At 40.5% G+C, this 22,998-nt stretch overlaps 1 protein-coding gene across 4 annotated transcripts; it reads right to left on the bottom strand.

The window, feature by feature from the left end:
- Window positions 1–210: 210 nt before the first annotated feature.
- RNMT (RNA guanine-7 methyltransferase) lies at window positions 211–22,891 on the bottom strand. Of its 4 annotated transcripts, none has more exons than XM_065397842.1 (12): window positions 22,814–22,891; window positions 21,698–21,802; window positions 21,173–21,470; window positions 19,640–19,775; window positions 17,524–17,646; window positions 15,444–15,559; window positions 12,750–12,931; window positions 11,934–12,098; window positions 8,022–8,139; window positions 4,839–4,940; window positions 4,047–4,080; window positions 211–1,053 (listed from the first exon to the last, which is right to left on the bottom strand). In XM_065397842.1, the coding sequence occupies exons 3-12, from the start codon at window positions 21,404–21,406 to the stop codon at window positions 1,016–1,018; spliced, it is 1,248 nt and encodes a 415-aa protein (XP_065253914.1). In that variant the 5' UTR covers window positions 21,407–21,470; window positions 21,698–21,802; window positions 22,814–22,891; the 3' UTR covers window positions 211–1,015. The 4 variants fall into 4 exon arrangements, with proteins under 4 accessions (XP_065253914.1, XP_065253915.1, XP_065253916.1 ...); XM_065397843.1 differs by having other exon boundaries at window positions 22,841–22,882; XM_065397844.1 differs by lacking the exon at window positions 21,698–21,802 and having other exon boundaries at window positions 22,814–22,878.
- Between the last annotated feature and the right edge of the window lie 107 nt (window positions 22,892–22,998).

Here is a 22,998-nt window from a genome sequence, read left to right as displayed (position 1 = left end):
CGTGCCCACTACTGTAGTTGCTCAGTCAAATCCCAGGTATTCTCAGTGAAGCATAGGCCCAGCTCTTTAAAAAGCTACTGTTAGTTATTTTGATATGCTGCCAAAAATTTCCTGAGCAGCACATGTGAGAGAAGGGAAATAATTATTTTCAATAGTTTATCAACTCAGCCAAACCTGAATAACATTTAACAGAATGAGTGGAAAGCATGTCTTTAGTCCCCAGGCTTTGTCCCTGCCAAGTTTCAAAGAACTGCCACAAATAAGAAACATGTTAAAGCTTCTAAGAAAAAAAGTCACAGGCGTCGTTTATAATTGAAAGTGTTAGGCAATCTAAGTTTAGGGGTTGCTACCTGTTTGCAGATAATCTGCAGAACATTAAAACTGACAGAAATTCAGTTATTGAAGGCATCTCTAACAATACTTTCAGCACATTCAGTTGTACAGAACATAAATCCATTTAATCTTGAAGTTATCACGTAATGACACTACATATCAGTAATCACAAAAAACAAGAACAGTTTGGGACCTTTCTACATAAACTACAACTTCAATACAATTTAATACTGTTGAAGTGCTGCACTGTGATCAATCTGAGCTTTGCTGTACAGTGCTCTTAGGCCCTGATCCTACATCACTGCAGTCACTGGAAGTCCTTCCATTGACTTCAATGGGTATAGGACCAGGCCCTTGGTCACCTGAACAAACTTTACTAACAAACTTCTTATTGGAAACAAGAGCGTTGTGGAGTTCAAATGGCATTTCTGAGAGCATGCAGATTACTGAAAAATGTTTAAAAAGCCAGGTTCAGACAATCTTCTATATACACAAAAGTCCATCTGTCGCAGACAGGCAACTGTAACTCAAATTCATGAGCTTGCCCTAGTTTTTGGTAGTGTCCTGCACACTTCTAATAATTAAAAAATAAACATAAAAAAATAGTCGCCACAATGGTTTTACATCACTCCAACTTGTACCAGGATGCAATCTCTTCTTGCTACTTCCAGTATTGTTCTTTTCACTGTTGCTTTTCAAATGCAAAAACCAAGTAAATACCTATGAAAGAAGAGAATATTTAAAATTTGCATTACTTCCTGCTCTCCAAAGGTTTCAAACATAAAGACAGACATTTCCCTCTCTCCTAAGCTGTTGCAGAACAAATTCTATTTATTAAAAGAAACTGCAACAATGGCTACGCCATCAGTTACCATTTCTTATTACAGCAAATTTTTAAAAGCAACTTCTAGTATTGCACCTGCAACTTTTGTATGCAAAAACCCACGTCTCTGTTCAAACATGTTTTTGTATTTAAGAGGCTGGGTTGGATTTCTTCTGAACGCGTAACCACAAATCTAAGATACAAAATATGAATCTAAAATTAAATGCAAAGTAATTATCAATAAGTATTTTAAATGCAGTTAGTAACACACTATTATCAGCTTAATGCAGGGGTGGGCAAACTTTTTGGCCCAAGGTATAGAAGTTATATGGTGGGCCATGAATGCTCACGAAATTGGGGTTGGGGTGTGGGAGGGGGTGAGGGCTCTGGCTGGAAGTGCAGACTCTGGGGTGGGGCCTGAAATGAGGAGTTCAGGGTGCAGGAGGGGACTTCGGGGTGGGGCAGGGGTGTGGGCTCCGGCTGGGGTTGCGGGCTCTGGGGTGGGACTGGGGATGAGGGGTTTGGGGTGTAGGAGGGTCCTCCGGGCTGGGACCGAGGAGTTTGGTGGGTGGGAGGGGGATCAGGGCTAGGGCTGGGGGAGTGGCTCAGGGGTGCAGGCTCCAGGCAGTGCTTATGTCAAGCAGCTCCTGGAAGCAGCAGCATGTCCCCCCTCCAGCTCCTGGCCAATGGGAGCTGCGGGGGCAGCGCTTCGGGCAGGGGCAGCATGCAGAGCAGAGCTCCCTGGCTGCCCCTACACATAGGAGCTGGAGGAGGGACATGCCGCTGCTTCCGGGAGCTGCGTGGAACGGCCCCCGACCCTGCTCCCCAGCTGGAGCACGGCAAGCCCCAGAGCCCGCTCCCCAACGGGAGTTCAAGGGCCGGATTAAAACAGCTGGCGAGCTGGATCCGGCCCACGGGCCCTAGTTTGCTCACCCCTGGCTTAAGGCAACATTAATTGCAGTTAAACATTCACATTTCATTACCAGAGTGCTTGACATGCCACCTTAACTCTGCTCCCCTTTATGTATGAGGGACAGTCTTCAAATTCATGATCACAATTTCTTAGATTTATATATATAGTGGGGCAGAATTAAGGTTGTGCGTTCAACTCTGTACAATTAAAAATAAGGAAAACTGACTAAAATCCAAAAGATAAGAAAAGTTGAAGTTTGCTAATTTTAAAAAAGTAAGATCTGAAAACATACTGCTGAGTAGGAGTTTACAGCTACTAGCTAGCATTTTGTCAATTGCAAGATGTACCTTCAGCGCAGTCTCGGCTAGAGTGACACGCCTCGGAAATACTTAATTTGGTATGTAATCAAAGAAAGATATATGGGACAGTGAAATCTGTGGAGACCCGTATGTTTTATAGTAACAGAGACATTCATTTATTGTGTCAGAAAGTGTTGCAAGACCAATTTCTTATGAAAACAAACAGAATCCAATTTGACAGTTATTATGGGCTTCCAGCTGGCATCAAATATATTTGTTTATGATAAACTAAGTCATTGCTAGAAGGTTGCTTAATCTATACAGTAAGCCTGAATGCCTTTTCCAGCAGTGAAACAAAATGTTATTCTTTTTAATTTGATCAAGCTCTGACTACATCCTACTCCTTATAGGCACTATTCCTCAATCTCTCTCTAATGGAAAGAGAGAAACAATTACTTTACAAAAATGTTAAAACCCACATTTCTGAGATTATAATAGTTGCTGAAAAGAAGAAAGAAATCTTGTAGTTATAAGAGTTTTCCATGTTTTCCCTTTACAACTGGACAGATGTATGTTTATCGAAAATGAGACAGTCATAATAAGAGAACATCAGTTTGGTTTGTACAACCAAAGCACTAAAGGGGAGTAAAGAATTATTTGAAAAAAATTAAGTCACCTGCTCCATATGAGAAAAATTGTGACCCAAGACTGTATGAAAACTCACGTGATAAATAAGGCCTCCCCCCCCCCCTTTTTTTTTTTTTTAAACACACTTCTGAGGATGCCAACACATACCAAACTCTGAAAGAACATTAACCTGATAGCATATGGCTTTTTGTCTGCCATAAGTTATATGAAAACTGTCTCTTGGAAGGAAATATTTTTTCTAATCAACTTCTTTTCTTCTTTGGAAAGAATTTCAGAAGAAAAAAAAAAATCTTTAAAATTTTGTGATTTAAAAATTTTTCTATGACCTCTCTCTAAAAACATCCAGAACGTATGTAACAATGTTGTATTATTTAAAAAAGCCTACAAATCATCATCAGATTGTATCCTCAATCCCCTCAGCCTTCTTATTTATTCCTAACCTGCTTGTGTCTGAAGTATACGGACTACTGAGAAAAGCAATATGCAATATCAACAGCCCTCAAGAAAATAATCGGGTTTGCTTGATAATTGCTTGCTAATTTTTACTTGGTTCTTTAATTCACCTCAAAAGGTAAAACTTCTATTTTATTAAAATTTTACTGCACAATCAGAAAAAAAGCCTGTGCTAAGCTGAGGTACAAGGTACCAAAACACTTAAGACCAAATCTATCAGCCTTCAGAGTTTCCATTCCATATTCGCTACATAAAAAGCCTTCTCCCAAACTATGCATTTATTCCTCGAAGTTTTGAGCATTGTAAACTGCTTCTGTTAAGTATATTTAAATTGAAACCCAGTTATAGGGAACTAAATCCATATTTAAGCACCTAAATTAAAAGGATTCTGATTTTCAAATTTTGATTGAACACAAACAAAAATGGGTACCTTTTTATTTAGTGCTTAACCTTGGGTCACCAAGTTTGAAAGTATCTGCTTAATTGTTACACTCATGCACTATGTCCAAGGCAGTCATGTTATTTATTAAACTGTTTTGGTAAGCAATAGTATTCAAACTTTGCGAACAGTACTTACTTGCTGCTTCCCATTCAGATTTACTCAAGGTTCCCTTTAAAGAAATGGACAATAAGGCACATATCACAAATGGAATATGATGAAATATAAATCAAACATTCCCCTAAATCATGAATATTTTAAACAGTTAGTAACAAAAATACTTGTCTAAGAAATCAAGCAGCTTTTTCTTTACATAGGTGATAAATTAATCTATCAACTACTAATAGGGAAATTTCTTTTTCAATCATCTGCAGGTTTGAGATAATAGTTTAGCTAACTCTTTTATTCAATTTTCCCCCCTTGATATAGGGTTTTATGTTACACTATCACTACATTTTTACTATCAAGCTCAGACCTTTATTTAAATATATCAATGAGTGGATAAACAAGTGCTTGAAAAATAATCTCAGTTTAAATGGAAGAATGTTTCAACCTACGATTTACAGTCTACATGGATATGCTACCCTTTAGTGTGAAGGACAATTAAACATCAGATCTCTTGTGGAAGAAAGCGGGTATTGGTCATTCTAAACTATAGTTGTTTCTTTGAAGAACATAGTAAGTTTTCCATTTAATTTTAACACTGATTTTTATAAAATTGCATATGTCATTAAATAAATTATCTACTAAGGCCCTGATTTTCTGAACACTTATGTATGTACTTTATAAAAATGAAGAATTCCATTGACTTCAATGGAACTGAAGTTAAGCAGATGCCTAAGTGTTTGCAAGGCTAGACCCTACGTTTCACTGAGCACATTTTGCTTCTGACAAGAGTCTATCACTTAAATAAATAAAAAAACCACTTACCAGAGGTAACTTTGGTTTGCCATCTTTCATAAGCTTTTCTGCATGCTCATAATCATCAGGTTTATCAGAGACAAGTTTGGAATTATCATTTGCAGGATATGGCTGAAGAAAACAACATAAGTTACTACATAAGGGCTAGATGTTTAAAAAAAAAAAAAAAAAAAAAAATGGCGAACCAAAAAAGGTGTCTCCTACATAAGAGTATGCCTACACTGCAATTGAAAATAGGCTTGTGCCAGCTGACTTGGGCTTACAGGGCTCAGGTTAAGGGGCTGTTTAATTGCAGTGTAGACATTCAGGCTCAGGCTGGAGCCCAGGTTCCAGCCCAAACATCTACACCACAATTAAACAGCCCCTTAGCCTGAGTCCCACAAGCCCAAGTCAGCTGGAACAGGCCAGCCATGGGTTTTCAATTACGCTGTAGACATACCCTAAAAGAGGCCTTAAAGGGAGCTCAATACCTACGAAAAAAGTCAATCTGCAGTTATTTCAATGCCTACCATTAGCTATCCAAGTCTGAAAATTTAGTCTCATTATTTGCTTTCTGGGGGAAAAAAAAATTAAACCAATTTTTATGCTCAAGCAGATTTATACAAAATCCAATTTAATTACTTCAAACAGTGAACCAGAATTGACTAGTACTTACTGCAGAGAAGTGATAGATATGTATCTCTATCTATAGAGCTTATTGATCACATTCACTATTGTAAGACTATCCCATAACTGTTCTGTACTAGGGTAAAACCGATAAGATTGAAGTGGCTGCTGAATTGTTTGCTCCAAGTACTGGAAATGAAGTCCTATGCAATTCTGAAGTTATAAAAATAGATGAATGTTCAAAACATCAAAAATGAGACATGACATAGCTATCATTTTAAACAAAGTTACCTATTGGATTTTTAAAATAGATTTAGTACTTATGAAAGATCCTAGATACCGGAAAGTGATTTTTACTGATTCACAGTTCAGCTGTAGGACAGGTACCAGTACAAGTTCCTGCACACTGCCATGGCAACTCACCATAGTCCTGTTCTGAAGGGAAAGCTTCTAGATCAGGACATGAATTACCCATAGAGGCCCAATGCTAGAAAAGGTATATCTACAGTACAAAATTATATCAACCTATCAACCTGTTGACAAACAGCCACCGCAGTAAATAAATCGCTTTTGCATGTCCACACTACACGCCTTGTGTCGGCGGTGCATGGCCTCACCAGTATAGCACTTGCACCGATTTACTGTTAGTCTGGGGCATTTTGGGACGACAACAATAGACGTAAGCAACGCAGTGTCTACACTGACACTGCGTCAACCTAACTACATCGACCTAAGCGCTATGCCGCTTGCGGAGGTGGAGTTAAGTCAGCATGGTGGGCAAGTTACATTTTAGTGTAGCTGTTTATAGAGTTAGGTCAACGTAAGGCAGCTTACATCAACATAACTCTGTAGTGTAGACCAGGGCTTTGTCTAGTATACTATCACGGCTATCAACTTGGATGGGCATCAGTCATTATGTTTAAAAAAAAAAAAAAAGTCTACAAACACATGACAAACTACTATCATTTCACACAAGCCATCACAAACATTTATATTGCATCTGTAACACGTTATAATTTATATAGTATTTACATCTCCAGTGTTTGTCCTTTCTTGATGCTGCCATTGCAAAAACCTTGCTTCTGACCTCAAGCATTGTCGCATCCTTTTCACCTCGATTGTTAATCCAAACTACTGTGGCAAAACCATATTCTTCTCTCTGATTTGATCCCTTTCCCCCTCCTTGAATCCTTTCATTAGCTTCCTTGCAAAATTAACCTACCATCCTTGTCTTCAGTTTTCAACACATCTTTGCCCGTTTATACATCTTTAATCTTGTTTCCTCTTATTCTCAACTCTTGCTCTTCATTCTGCTCACCCTAAGCTTTCTGCTCGTCCGGTATAAGCAAATTCTCTCCTGACAGATTATGGCTAGGTCTTCACTAACCAAAAAAAGGTGTGCTTTTTACCATGATAAAAGCACACCTTTTTTTGGTTAGTGAAGACCTAGCCATAATCTGTCAGGAGAGAATTTGCTTATACCGGACGAGCAGAAAGCTTAGGGTGAGCAGAATGAAGAGCAAGATGGTAGGTTAATTTTGCAAGGAAGCTAATGAAAGGATTCAAGGAGGGGGAAAGGGATCAAATCAGAGAGAAGAATATGGTTTTGCCACAGTAGTTTGGATTAACAATCGAGGTGAAAAGGATGCGACAATGCTTGAGGTCAGAAGCAAGGTTTTTGCAATGGCAGCATCAAGAAAGGACAAACACTGGAGAGCAGCATCAAGAAAGGACAAACTACTGCTAATGCTGGTTAGCTATTCTGCTGTACAAACATAGTGGAGACAAGGCCCTTTAGTTTTACTGCAATGTAAACTAGGCAAGATCAACCACAGTCGGGAGTGTGTGTATAGTGCTAACCTCTCCCGGTTTGGAAAACTGCCTGAAGCTGCAGAAGATACACACACAGAGTACCTGTTCCTTGGGGGAACCAAGTGTAAGTGAGACACTGAGGGTAAAAGATTACTGCTGGACATAGATATAAGACTAGTTATGGATTTACATTTAAAAGTATAATTGTCCTGTATATACAAAGTATTTATTTTTGTATACATAATTCAATTCTTGCTTGGTTTTCTAATAAATAGGTTTCTTGCACATAAAAAAGGTAATTATATGACAGGCAACAGCAAGTCCTCTATTCCATTTCTTTCTCTTGTTTATAATGGAGGCATTGGACCACTCTTTACAATGAACAGTTATTTATATAGCACCAGATATTACAGATATATACAAATACATACACACACCTATATAAAAAGATAAGCAAATACAATACAAAGCACAAGTGTGTAGAACCTGTTAAATGGAAATTACAAGTATAACATGCACAGTTGCCTAGTAACCTAATATAAAAACTTGTCCTCAACAGAAAATACTTGAAACTCGTTAGCTACAAAATTTAGAAGTTTAACTGCTTTCAGCAGCATGCCATAGGAACTATTTGGCTCCTACAACGCCAGCACTTGACTACTAGTCATAATTTATTGCCCAAAGCTATGGCTAAACAAGATCAACCCCAGCAAGATGTAAAACACTATTTAAATGAAAGAATGAGTTTTTTAAAATCAGCATTTTTATATTTACCTCCAAAGCCTGCATTCGCTTTAACAGCATTTTATTTTCCTCATCCTTAATCTTTTCTTCGTAGAATTCCCGAAATGTCATTTTGTAGACTAGTTTCATGCCATATTTTTTTGCCATTCTGTGAAAATAGTATGCTTAAGTGATCCACAAAATTACTGTAGAGATATTTTTAAAGCAACAAAAGCCTGAGTTTATCATAGTTGATAGTTTTGAACCACAGGGACATCATATGGTCTTCAGTAGGACTGCAACCTCTAAGTTTATATATTTATGGCTTTTATCAGAAAGGCTGGAAAAGTCCACATTGCCATCAAATATCCATTTTCAAGGAGTTCTAATGTCATCAAAAATTCTCTGCTCTAAGCCTGGGTATAAATATTTCTGACTTGGACAAAGCAATTTCTCTCTCCCTGAAACACAAAAGTTTTGATGAAAACTCAATCTGAATTTGGAGTCAAACTTTTTTTTTTTCCATTATGCCCCTGCATCAAGATCAGCTACTATGACCCCTTGAACCTATGAAGAGTTCTATCAACTTAAATGGGATTCTGCACAGGTCTATACTAACAGAACCTAATACTGGAGCTGGGCCTATAGGTATCAGGGGCCTTTTCCCTAAACTATTATTATTGTTTATTTGTATTACCATAATGCCTAGGAGCCCTAATTATGGACCAGGACTCCATTGTACTATGCTCAGTACAGAGAGAATAAAAAGTATAAGACAAGAAACAACAGATAGATATAGACAGGGAATACAAGGAAACAATGAGACAATATTGGTCACCATGATAGGCACTAGTATTAGCATACGAGCAGTCTAACTGTTGTCAAGTTTGAGGCATCACTGCAAAGGCGAGACCTTTAAGAAGGGATTTTAAGGATAACGAGGTAGCTTTGTGGATGTTTACATGGATCTCCTCCCAAGAATGAAGGTGTTCATTTAAGAAATTAACTAGTGGGCAATGAAGGCTGGCATTACTGGCCAATCAGCAGGAGCTGACATTTCAATAGTAAATGACAGATAACTGGTAGGGTGGGGATGGACCTTGAAAGCGAACACAAACATCTAATGTTTGATGTGAGAAAGGGAAGCCAGTGAAGTAATGCAAAGAGAGAAGTTACGTGGTCAAGGCAGTGGGCTAGAATAATCTTTGCAACAGCATTCTAAATGGGATGAGTGGGCAAGACTGCATTTGTCAAGGCTAGAAAAAAGAACGTTGCAGTAATGGAGACATGAAATGGTGAGAACCTGGACAAGCTGTGTGGATGGATAGGAAAGGCTGTATCTTACATGTAAGAGAATCTATAAGATTGAGATAGAGCCTGGATGCAAGGACCTAGAAAGGTCTGAGTCAAAGATGAAGGACTAATTATGGGCATGGGCAACAAGCAAGAGAATTGTGCTTCAGCTGACGATTTAATAGTCACAAGACAGAGGCCAAGATTTTATTTTGGACAGAAGGATAATGGTCCGGAGGGAAGAGATAGATCTGAGAGCTGTCACTAGAGAGAGGATAGTGGAATTTGTGCTGCAGAGGAGATTATCCAAAGTGTAGAGAAAGAAGAGAGAGACCAATGACAGAGCTTTGTGGAAGCCAGATTGGGGGGGGGGGGGGGGGAAAGAGGCGGTAAGGTGGATACACTGAAGGACTTGCTGAAGGAGCAATTAAAGAGGTAGGAAAAGAACCAGAAGAGGACAGAGTAACAGAAATCAAGGGACAAGAAGAGCATGATGATGGTGTCAAAGGCCACTGACAGGTCGAGGATGAAGAGTACTGGTTCTGAGCTTCGCCTAGGAAACCATCATTAAAGACTTTGTCAAGAGCCTTTTCAGTGGAGTGCAAGGGGTAGATATTAGAATGAAGAGAGTCTAGGATGGAACTGAAGGAGAGAAACTACAGACAGCAATTGTAGATAACATTTTCAATTAGCTTAGGCCTTGTCTACCCTATGGGGGGAGATTGATCTAAGTTATGCAACTTCAGCTACGTCAATAACGTAGCTGAAGTCGACATACTTAGATCTACTTACCATGGGGTCCACACTACGCTATGTCGATGGGAGACGCTCTCCTGTCGACTCCCCTTGCACTTCTCATTCAGGTGGAGTACAGGAGTCGACAGGAGAGCGATCTGCGGTCGATTTAGCAGGTCTTCACTAGACCTGCTAAATCGACCGCCGACGCATCGCTCGCTGCGCATCCCTCTCCGGTAAGTGTAGACAAGCCCTCAGACACAAAAGTGAGATGGGACAGTAGTTGGAGAGGCAAACGGTGTCAAGAGTGGCATGTTTTATTTCTTTTGGGTTTAAGACGGAAGAGGTTGAAGCACGCTTGTATTATGAGCAGAAAGAGCAAGAGGTTAAGGAGAAAAAGTAAGGGAGGAGATAAGTATGGGTGAGAGAGAGATCAGGAAATGGGATGGGTTCAGTGCACAGGTTAGAGGAGGAGACAAGGGAGAAAGAAGAGAATGTGGGAAGGAAAGGCAAGCTGTGGGTAGAGGAAGGTCACATCAACTTTTGTCAATTTTTGAAACTTATTTAGTGTTAGATTTTAAAAAATCTGTTTCATATATAATGAAACAACTTTTAATTAAAATTCATTTTGTACATATGTATACATTCCCACACACACACCACAAGTTAGCTGAAAATGAGATTTTTAGCTAGATGCATATTTACATATCCCCAAACACAGACTATAGAGCAGTGTTTCTCAACCACCCGTCTGTGGAAGCCTCTTGGGTCACATCAACTTTTGTCAATTTTTGAAACTTATTTAGTGTTAGATTTTAAAAAATCTGTTTCATATATAATGAAACAACTTTTAATTAAAATTCATTTTGTACATATGTATACATTCCCACACACACACCACAAGTTAGCTGAAAATGAGATTTTTAGCTAGATGCATATTTACATATCCCCAAACACAGACTATAGAGCAGTGTTTCTCAACCACCCGTCTGTGGAAGCCTCTTGGGTCCGTGAGATTTCGCTGACACAGTTTAGGAAGACAGCAAGTCAGTCCCTGGTATCAAAAAGTTGAGAAACACTGCTGGAGTATATACTATTTCAGAGGAAGCCTTTGGAGGAAAAAAAATTGGGGTTTTTAACCTTCTTTCGCTTCATTATGATTTAAAAAGAAGGCCTGAAAGAGCCAACCTGGATTATTTCCCATTTCACAATTATCCCCAATAATAAGAGTTCTGCCTTCAGTGACTCCCGTGCAACCCTACTGCCTGCAACTAGTTGTGCTTTAGTAAGCATTTATATCAATAGACTGACAAGTCTGAACAGACTCCCCAGCATTCTTAGGCTTGTAGAGCCAACATATCTAACAGTGGCTTTTTTTTTTTTAATTCTATCCACATATATCACATGGGCAGAAGATCACTTCACTTTTTTAGTGACACTTTTCAGAGCAGAAATGCTCCCTGAAGGGTAAAATCCTGGCCCCAGTGAGTCAAACAGTTTTACACTGACTTCAACAAAGCTAGGATTTCTCCCCAAGTATCTTAGTATTTTAAGTAATAGCAGCAGGGGAAATTAGTTCATTCTGAGGCACAACTGAAATTGGTAGGGTCCTGTTAAAAAACAGCACAGCATAACCAATTTACAAATACCATAAAAATATAAAGTTTTAGCTACCTGATCAAGAATCTGAAATACTGTTTTACACCAGCATCTTAATTTGGGGCTACCACTCAGGATCTGAAGATAGATATTTTATTCCAAGAATTTTCGCTACCAATACTCCAAATATGAACCAGATTTGAGAGAATACTAATAAAACATTTTAAGTAGTATATCCTGATATTACAGTAATGCCTGGTGGTAGATTTCTGCTAGACATGTGCTCATACAATTCAACAAAATTTGATTACATAATGAAGTCAGAAGTAAACTTACTCTATCAGCAAAGGAAAATAAACCAAGAACTCAGGGACATCAACAACTCCTTCCAAGTTAAAGTCATACTTGCAGCCAAACAAGGGATACTCCCCCTTCTTCTCAAACTGTACGGTGTACACATCATTCCCAAATGAATCAGTTTCTGAAGCTTCAAGTCGCTTTCTACATAAAGATATATAAAAAGAGTAATAATTGATAAATAAGCTGTTATTCCCATTTTGCAGATAAAGAAACTAAAGAGAGGTGCAAGGACCTTGGACAAGGTCACAGAAGGACACAGTCCATTCCAGTGCCCTATTCTCTGCACCGCACTATCTCCCTTAGCCATCAATTAAGACTAATATAAAAACATGGGAATGAAAAAGTTTTTATTCAAATTTCAACAGTCTGAAGATAACGGGTTATAACATCAAAGGGGTCAAGAATCAGACAAACATGGAAACTGAACTCTTTATCCCTTAGAGGCAGTTCAGGGTTAGAAATAGGCAGATTCAAAAGTGTCCTAGAGGAAGCTTGCAGCTACAGCCCACATTGTACTTGTTTTGTCACTAATTAAATCAATACAGAAGCATTACGTGCTAGGAACTGTAGTACCCTGAGGGCATACCTCCCTATGAAAGATGAGGGTGGGTGCAATCTGCTCCATTTTATTCAAGTTACTGTATGTCTGACTCTCCTGGCAAGTAGGCAACACAGGCCCTCAGCTGGAAACATTTTGCTGTAAAATACATCAAGGGCACCCAAAGAGTGACTCCTTTAAATTTGATAACATTTCATACAATTTTAAAAATTAATAGAATGAATAGCACTTACACAAGCTCAAAGCTATTTGGAGTTGTGCCAATAAAATACCCTCCAGGACAGAGATTCCCGCAAGCATTTTTAAGCATCATGTCAGCCTGCTCATATGTCTCAAATGAGTAATGGTAAACAAATTGACAGCTGCATATGTCGAAGCACATATGTGGATCACTGTAACTGTCAGACAGAAGTTCCTGAAATGGATTTTAAAAAAAAAAAAGAGTTTTGAGACATATACCAAAGGCTGCAGAAACAAAAAAGTGGTTTGTGTTAATCTTCCAGCAATGCGTGCCAATCCCAGAATCCAAGTACTTGAAAGAAAAATAATAAAGTTTATTTTCCTCTTCTCTCAGCAAATTCAGACATGAACTACTGCTTGGTAGAAGGAGAAATAAAATGAAATAGAAAGCCCACTTCTACTTAAGAAACCATATACTGCATTCCAAAGCCACCAGAATATATTTATATCACATTTTAAAATTGTAATTTTTCACACTTTAAAAAAACATCTGTGAATTAACTGGCTCATCAAATTTCAGAAGCCAAAATAATGTGGCTAAGTTACAACTTTTAGTTTCCAAAATAAATTCTAGTATTGTTACTGAGAGTTCAGCTGCAAGTGAATTATGGCAAATTTTATTAAGATGAATTTTCGGTTTACAAAATTTGTAGATATTTGTACGTTTGTGTGCTTTCTAAATAAAAAACAGCAAGATACGTGACTTCAGTTTTGAAAGAATTGATTAGCTGCTTTTTAGTCTTTGAAATACAATTTACTAGGTTAAAAAAAATCAATGTTTCATTTTTAAACACATGGTTTTATTGCATGCACTTGCACACACACCCTTTCCCCACAGACACAATTAATCTGTGATTGCTAGAATGAGCCCTTGGAATTTGAGTCAGACTGGTCTTTCCACAGGCCTTGCTACAAGAGACCAAAGCTGTGAAAAGTTATCAAAATAAATTCTAAATATAAGCAATATGGAAAATAAAAATGCTACTGGAAAACTTCACCTAATAGGCTGCATTTCAGTAGCACTAAGATTCATTTAAGAGCAAGAGGACTAAATAAAGTCAGAAAGACTTCCACATTTGTTCTGGGGGTGGGACAGAACAGGCCCATCAAGACAAATTTTTATAAACTTCCCTAGTAGCTATGTAGCAACAGTTAGCAAAATTTTGGGAATAACATGACCCCACTAGTTAGTGGGGAAATTGAAAGGGCACCTTTGGTAGGTGAAAGATGTATTCAGCCTTTCAAGAGTAAATTACAAAACAACGAAAGATAGTTTGTCAGAACTCATTTAATCTTTTATTTATAAGCAACTGTTATATAGTTCTCATGATTAATTTAGGGCTTTTCTACATAGAGACTCAGCCTATAGCAAGCTTGGGTGTAAAATCTACAGCACACTGGCCCCTTAGCACACAGCAGGTTAAAGTGCACTACGGAATGAGTGTGTGACAGCAGAGCCCACACAGCCAACTAGTGCACTGTACGTTTACACCCCATCTTGCCACACACTAAGGCCTGGTCTACACTGGGGGGGAGAAGGGGAGGGGGAAATCGATCTAAGTTATGGAGCTACATGAATAACATAGCTGAAGTCGACATACTTAGATCTACTTACCGCGGCATCTTCACTGTGGTAAGTTGACGTCTGACGCTCCCCCGTCAACTCCGCCTAAGCTTCTCGTTCCGGTGGAGTACCGGAGTCGACGGGAGAGCGCTCGGTGGTCTATTTATCGCGAATCGACCCCCACTGGATCGATGGCTGCCCGTCGATCCAGCGCATAATGTAGACAAGCCCTAAGTCTCCATATAGACAAGTCTTTAGTGCAGGGGTGGGCAAACTACGGCCCACAGGCCGGATCCGGCCTGCCAGCCATTTTAATCTGGCCCTCGAGTTCCTGCTGGGGAGCGGGGTTGGGGCTGCTCTGCACAGCTCCTGGAAGCAGCAGCATGTCCCCCCCTCCTCCAGCTCCTACACGTAGGGGCAGCCAGGGGGCTCGCTGCCCGCATCCCAAGGGAGGTCCCACAGCTCCCATTGGCTGGGAACCGCAGTCAATGGGAGCTGCAGGGGCGGCGCCTGCAGACAGGGCAGCACGCAGCAGAGCCGCCTGGCTGCGACTCCGTGTAGGAGCCATTTGGGGGACATGCCGCTGTTTCCGGGAGCCGCTTGAGATAAGCGCCGCATGGAGTCTGCACCCCTGAGCCACCTCCCCCAATCCCCTGCCCCAGCCCTGATCCCCCTCCCGCCCTCTGAACCCCTCAGTCCCAGCCCGGAGGACCCTCCTGCATCCCAAACCCCTCATCCCCAACCCAACCACAGAGCCCGTACCCCCAGCCAGAGCCCTCCCCCCTGCACCCCAGCCCAAGCCCTCTCCCACACCCTGAACTCATTTCTGGCCCTACCCCAGAGCCTGCACCTCCAGCTGGAGCCCTCACCCCTTCCCATACCCCAACCCCCAATTTTGCGGGCATTCATGGCCCGCCATACGATTTCTATACCCAGATGTGGCCCTTGGGCCAAAAAGTTTGCCCACCCCTGCTTTAGTGTAACAATTTAATCTTAAAGTCAAGTCTTTCCTCCTCGAAACACTCCTGAACTTTCACTCTAGTGACGTCCAACATTTATTCAAATAAGAATGCCAAGAAACCAGTTACAACGCTAGTGAATATATAAAGCAGAACAACTGTACCTTGGAGCTATCAGCTGTTATAAATTCTGCATTGAAAATGTATTCATTAGAACGACATCGGGCTTTCATGTCAGCATACCGCTGTTGGCACTGTTGCATGGAAACTTCAGCAATATCTATAAAAAAAATAAACTGCATACACAAACTTCTCTTCAGATAGGTATGATTGGAGTTAGAGCAGATATACCATAGTATGAGTAAAAGCTGGTTTTCAGTAGATATGCTCCATTATGACGTTTTATTTATACTTATGCGGACTACAAGGAATTAGGCACACTAACTTGTTACACACGTACTTGGTACTAAAAATGGCAGAGAGCCAAACCAACGCCCTTAATTTTAATTTAGCCCTCATTCAATAAAATAGAAATTCCACAGAATGTAAGCTTTAATAAAAGAAATTTCTAGCCCTTACAGTTGTAGTAGAAACCTTCACAATGTGAAGAGACTGGCGGATATAAAAATGATGCAGTGTTGTCTTCAAGAGTTTGCAGAGAGCTCTAAACAGTTCTAAGGCCTTGTTAGACTAGAAAAAAATGACACACCTGTTGACATGGATGGGTACAGTTCAACTCTGGGTTTCTGAAGTGCTACTGAAGGTTTCTTTTTCTTTACACTTGCAGATAAAAGGTGCTTAGTTGAAATTATTGAGGACATTCAGGGCTGGTCTATGCTACAAAGTAGCTCACGGCTGTGAAAAATTTCATGCCATGGGTAATGTAATTAAGTTGATCTAAGCCCTGATATACACACCACTGTAGTGTTTCTAATGTAGACATACCCTCACTGTCAGCAGTAAGAAATTTTTCTAGTGTAGACTACATCTAAGAGATGTGAACACCACAGGCATAACTGCTGACTGAATAATGAGGACAATTAGACAGTTTTAAATACTATTAGTGTGCAATTGTGTAACTGGTTTAGAATTATAGGAAGTGTGTACACAAATCAGTTAACTGAACATGCAAATGGCCAAAAATACCCAATGAGGGTAGAAAATAACTGTGGTCCTCAAGATATCAAGAATAATTTTCCCCTCTCTATAAAATACATAACTATTAGTAAAGGACTGTTACTATAAAGAAATCTTTAAAATATATCAGATTTAAACAAAAATGCTATTTAGATATGGTAAAAGGAATGAGGGGTTCAGTCAGATCCCATCTCCTCATAGCTAATTTTGCCGTAAAGACAATTCCAACCCTGTGATATCACAGTAAACTGGTAAAATAAAAATTAGCCTTTTCCCTAGTGTTATAATTTTTCTCAGAATCTAAAATCTCTAAAAATAGTTCCTTGCTTTTTCCATAGTAAAGATAGTTTTCAGGATAACACCAATGCACTTGTTTTGCAGTGCTATATTGCCAGTATCTTCCTTTAAAACTTACTTGATAAAATGCTCCAATAACTGGAAAGCAAATTTAAGATCAAGATTATACAACTTTGTATTATTAATTCTGTAATTAACGGTTGATTCATTTGATTCTGTAATTAAGTGGTGACTAAGGGTGTCTGCACTATCTACACTGCAACTGAACATCCATGGCTGGCCCGTGCCAGCTGACTTAGGCTCGTGGGACTCGGGCTAAAGGGCCATTTAATTGAGGGGTAGAAATCTGGGCTCAAGCTGCAGCCCGAGCTCTGGGACCCTCCCACCCCACAGGGTCCTGGAATCTGGTCTGCAGCCCAAGTCCAAACGTCTATGCCACAATTAAACAGTTCCTTAGCCTGAGCCGGTGGGTTTTTAATATACACTCAATTTTTCATGGAGATTTTAAACAAACATTTTTACTCGATTCCAAACATTCACTTTGTATTTATGAGTTAAAATGGATAACTGGAAAGAAACACTAGGGACTTTCCCCTCTATTTATGCTAACAGTTTAACCAGGAACCATTATAAAATGAACATGATAAAAAAAAGCCAGGGCAGAGCACTGAAATGAAGTTCCTTCACAGCAAGCACGGCATTTTTGGACATATCCAGAAAGAAAGGAACGAAGTGTGGTGTTCATAGTACATGCACACATTTCCACAGAACCTTTTGTACTGTCTCTAGAAAGTTACTTTGTCTTCTTACCTGTGCACACAAGTTTGCTGATTTTGCCTTTTTTCCATTTAAGCAGGTCTCCACCTTTGCCACATCCCAGATCCAACACAGTGATATCTCGCTTCCTACGTCGTACCTTTTCTATAAATTCACCTACAAAAGAATGAAGCCTCTTTCATTATACAAAGTTCCCTAAAGCACCAAAATCTGATATTTTAGAATTTCAAAAATTTGAAGACTACATTAGAGTTTGTTTAAAAAAAAAAAAAAGTTTGATTCAAGTTCTGTATACTTCTTTTCCTGAAGTGTGTGTGTTTTTTAAGTGTGTGGGGATGGGTGGAGGGGGCTTTTTTTAAAAACACATTTTATCAATCTCATAAAAGATTTGGAGGGAAAAAAAGGAATGAATGCTTCCTGGAATGAGTGTTGTGTGTGCAGCATAAGCCAAGCCTTGGGAAGGAAGGGGTGTTTTATAGACAGAAAAAAAGCAATGTGTTGCTTTGCTTAACACTGAGCCCAGAGGTGATTAAGAAGCAGGACTGATAAAATACAAAAGGAATCTCATCCAGAATGAGGTTGGGTATGAATTATGAGCATGAGAGAGCACTCTTTTAATTAAAGAAGGAATGAGCTACGCTAGTGGGTCTAAAAACACCATCGCAGACCAACTCAGAAACGGATGGAGAGTGGCAAAAGGCAAAAATATAGTATTTTTTTTGGCTGCAATCATATTGCAAATTTATACATTTGATTCGCTCTTTACTACCCAGTCTAAGTTTTAGTAAGCATTACAAGGATTCTCCTTTCCAAAAAGAGTATTTTTTATCCCGTATGTTAGCTTCCATTTTTCAAAGTGGAATTTCATTTTGTTGCTTTTTATCCCTGGTATTACCCTCTCTAGGACCCTATATTACTTCTCTGCCCTAACTGGTGTTAGGATCTTATGCAAATTTCTTTGATGTTAGTTTACTCCCAGTACATTCACAAAGTTATTAATTAAGCCTACGCCCAACAATATTCCTTCTGGCATACCTGCAGACCCCTCCTCCTCAACTTGATACTTCACTACTTCTTACCCTTTGTTCAGAGTCTTTTGGACAGTTTTTAATACATGTTATAGAGCATGTACCCAAACAGATTTAAATTAATTCTGAATAAGATTTCAAGAGACACTACACATCAAATGCTTTATAATAATCTAAATATTACCCCTCACTGCTTTTATCCACTAATTTTTTAGTGCTATAAGTTTTCCTTGGAAAAATCTTTTCTTTATAAATCCCTGGCACTTATTTCCCATGGCTCTGCTATTCTTTATTTATTGATTTCTCTTAGTATTTGTTCCTTTACTTTACTCGAGTTTGAAGGTAGATTTATGGGAAAGTAAGTAAGTATCAGGATCACTTTTGAAACTTACTACATTTTCTTTTCCCGCTAATATTTTGTAGTTTTTCTAGACTTTTAAAAATTATTGATCACACAGCAAGTACATTTATTGTTTCCCTTCATACTGACACATCAATGTCTTCAAATACTGAAAATGTACATAGTATAAAATTATTCTACATCTGAAGTAATAATGCCTCTAAAGGAAAAGATAATAAAAAATGAAATATTAGGACTTCTACGGGAGATTTTACAAGAACAGATTAACTCCTGAGAAACAAAGATTCTGTTTGCATGCATGTTACTTGTGGGGGAGGGCAGGGGACAAACTACGACAAGCAGATTAGCTTCTAAACTTAATATCTATCAAGTTTTCAGAAGCGTCATTTGGTGTTTAATGTTTTAAACAACATTTGACATGACCATAATGTAAGAGTGTCTTATCAGGACTGGGACTCCCATTGTGCTAGATGCATAAAAGCACATAGGAAAAAGGAAGAAAAATCAATGCCTTGAAAAGCTTGCAATCAAATTTTAAAAGAGCTGAACTAAACAATTTCCTCTGAGTAAAGATACACTATAATGAACACTAGAAAGCAGAAAACATTTAGCTGCAGTCTTAACATGACCATGATTGTTTTGTGATGACCACAGGATATATTTGAATGTAAACAAAGAAAATTAGATACACTGCAATAAAGTATAGTATAATGACTGACTTTTCAAGTGAGGACAAAAGTAAGCAATAAAGGAGTCATACCAATGAGAAGACTCTTCATCCAGTTATTAAAATTTCTGAGGAAGAAAATGCGACTCTGGCTACGTTTTTCTAGTCCAACTTCTTGAAGTTCATTGTAATGTGCAGCTACAGTTTGCCCATGTCCTTCTTCCAAATGCTATACACAATGGAAAATAAGAGAATCAAATGAGAGTGTGTGAACACACTTCAGTGTTTAATTAAAAAGACTCATGTTGAGCACAGGTTTTTAAAACACATCAGAAGTAATGGCAAAGTTTACTGGGTTCATTTACATAAGACTATTTCCCAACTCCTCCCTTGATCACTGTCCTGAGTTCTTTAGTTCCAACCAAAGAGGAGGACACTCTTTAATACCTAACACCATTATTATTATTAGTTATTTGTATTGCTAGAGCACCTAAGACCCCCCAGTCATAGTCCAGGATCCCACTGTGCTAGACACTGTACAAACAGAACTGGCCAAAGTGGTTCCTGCTGAGTGATTCAAGGCATCTCTTCATTGCAGAAAGATGGTTTAAGTTCTTGAATGCTATTCCCATTGTTCACTGAAAGAATCAATTTCATCCCAGTGAAGCCATGGATTTAAGAGCTGTATGTACATTCTCCAAAAGTTATTCCAAAGTAGAACTTAAAAGAAATTTAGTACACCTCTACCCCGATATAACGCGACCCGATATAACATGAATTCGGATACAATGTGGTAAAGCAGTGCTCCGGGGGCGGGGCTGCGCACTCCGGCGGATCAAAGCAAGTTCGATATAACGCGGTTTCACGTATAATGCGGTAAGATTTTTTGGCTCCCGAGGACAGCATTATATCGAGGTAGAGGTGTATCAGAAACCCATTTTGAATTCACAGCCTCAGGGTACATCTAAACTACAGCAGCATAGCTATGGCACTGTGCTGCAGTTGTGCTGCTGTAGCACTGTAATGTAGATGCTTCTTCCTAAATCAAAGGAAGGGACTTTTCCATCAATACAGACAATCCATCTCTCCAACAGCTATGTCAATCTAGCCACCTCTACATAGGGGGATAGGTTGAACTATCACACAGAGTGCAAAAATTTGTACAGCCCTGAGCCACGTAGCTAGATCAACCTAGAAGTGTAGCCTGATCTCAGAAACCCTTTCTAAATGTAGAAAACAACAGATACATATTCACTGTTCATTTAATCCAACTGCCAGCTGGAGAGCCGGAGCCTCAGACCCCGGAACTCGAGGGCTGGATTAAAACGGCTGGTGTTCCAGATCCGGCCCGCGGGCCAGAGTTTGCCCACCCCGGTTTAAAGTCTCTCATCATTCTAATTACCATCTTTCTTCCCAGTTCCTTCAGTTCTAACAAAATTCTGTATACAGTTTTCAGACAATAGCAGCAGATGCTAAAATTAGCCGCTAAAATTTTAAATATACACTGTAAAAATGCTTGTTATAAATACTTTAAGGATCAATAAACTTCTCTAAACCCACGCCCTGAAACAAAGATTTTAATACTTGCCTACTGTTCAGACAGAACTGAAAACAGATAATACTCACCACTTTTCTAGGAGAATCTTCAAGTTCTGATTTTCTCTTTTTTGATGTGCTGTCCTCATGGTCACTAACATCTTCCTTTTCATTTCCAGCACAATGCCCTTTACCTGAAGTTGTATTATTGTCATCCGAACTGACAGCAGACTCTGCTTCTGAAGCTTTAGATGTTGTACTATCTCCTTCCTCAACTAAGCTCTTTTCTAACTCTTGTTCTTCAACCCTGCTCGAATCAGACATGTTGGAGGTTATTCTTCTTGTTGCTTGATCAAACAGGAATCAATGTTTTTTTCATAAATAAATTCTGTGAGAAAAGTGAGATTTGACTTTCAGTTTACAATTTATGCTTGTTCTCCCTTACATTATAAAAGCCCCATACCTAGTGCTGTAGAAACAAATTAAAATCAGTTTTTACTACAGAGTGCACACAATCTAGCCCTCATATTTGATTAGGCAAAAGAAGACAGCAGGTTAAAAAGTAACATTTTAAATGTATTCAATTGGGTTTAACACAGATAACACCCAAGTTACCATATGAGTTTCTCTCTCTGTTCCAGTTTATTTTGAGCATTTGACAGGACTTTGGTACAGCTAGCTTCACTGTTTCCCCTGAGCAGCTCTCCTGTTAGTGTGATTCTGTCACACAAAAGACAGGGGGGAAAAAATTAAAATTAGGAAAACAAGGTGGTTAAAAGCGAGGGCTGGCAGAAAGGTCAGGGGCTGGCATAGCCCAGGTAAGGACCAGACACTCCTGTCCCCAGCTGACTAGATTTCAAGCTGACGTTTTTCAGAGTCTAAAGCCAGAAGGGACCATTAGCTCATCCACTGTGTAGCGAGGGCCGCTGGGTCTCGCTCCGCACCCCAGCTCTGTCCGGCTAGGCCCAAGGCAGCCAGGTGACACCGCCCCCCACGTTCTGGCCCAGTCCCAGCCACACTCGGGAGCCTCACGCGCTGGTGCCGGCTGGCGATTGGCCTAAGCCCCCGGCAAAGGGGGAACTAGGGCGGGGCTCCGGGCGGCAAAGCCCCGCCCCCCCCCGCGGGGAGTCAGATCCCCCCCGTCTCTGGCACTCGCCCCCACCCTCCTCTTCCGGGACCCCCGAGCAGTAGCAGAGACTCTTGGCAGGTCACCTTCACAAACCACGCCCCCCCCCCGACAACCTCGAAAGGGGCGGGGCGATGAGGATGGAACAGCTCCTCCTCCCCCAAACACCGGGCCCAGGCTCCGCCCCTTCGGCCCACCCCCCATCCCTGGGCCTCTCACTGCCCCGCCCTCCCAGGGCACATGCAGACGCTAGCGCGAGCCCCATCCCATCCCCCGGCAACAGCGCCCTCGCGCACCTCCCTCTTCTGCGTCCCACCTAGCAATCAACAAGCGACTGCAAGTCCCCCCCTCACTGCACCACTTTGCCCCGCTCCCTTCCTCCGCAGCGCGCGCGCAGCCCTTCGCCCTGTCTCCTCCCCTGCGGCGCGCGCGGGAACGTGAGCGTCGGCCCCGCCCCCAAACTTCCCGCTCTGCGGAAAGCAAATGACTCGAACCGCAGAAGCGGCGCGGGCGCACGGAAGCTGTTTCCTGAAGGGGCGCTCCATGCTCCGAGCCCGGCCAGTGGCCCCCATCCGCGCGCGGCTCCTCAGGACCGAGAAACGTACTGGCCTGAGAGTCTGCGCAGCGCTCACCAAACCAGGCTTTCCGCCATCCTGTTTGCGGAAGTGACGCACATAGAAAGCTTTGAGATGTTTATGTCATATCCGGTGGGGGGGAACGGAGGATGAGAGAGCCGCAGTGGGCACCAAATGCGCACGCGCATACGTGACTCCTCTCCAGTCTAGAGCGC

The sequence above is a fragment of the Emys orbicularis genome, chromosome 2 (genome assembly GCF_028017835.1).
Source record: "Emys orbicularis isolate rEmyOrb1 chromosome 2, rEmyOrb1.hap1, whole genome shotgun sequence".
Classification (NCBI taxonomy): Eukaryota; Metazoa; Chordata; order Testudines; family Emydidae; genus Emys; species Emys orbicularis.
This window is presented reverse-complemented; position numbering and strand designations above follow the sequence as displayed.

Bases quoted from the DNA above. Each gene is read 5' to 3' on its own strand.
- RNMT (XM_065397842.1), bottom strand. From the start codon at position 21,406: ATGTCTGATTCGAGCAGGGTTGAAGAACAAGAGTTAGAAAAGAGCTTA. The intron at 19,776-21,172 runs GTGAGTATTATC...CATTGTGTATAG, and splicing joins AAGATTCTCCTAGAAAAGTG to CATTTGGAAGAAGGACATGG. The intron at 1,054-4,046 runs GTAAGTACTGTT...CTTCTTTCATAG, and splicing joins ATCTGAATGGGAAGCAGCAA to GTATTTACTTGGTTTTTGCA.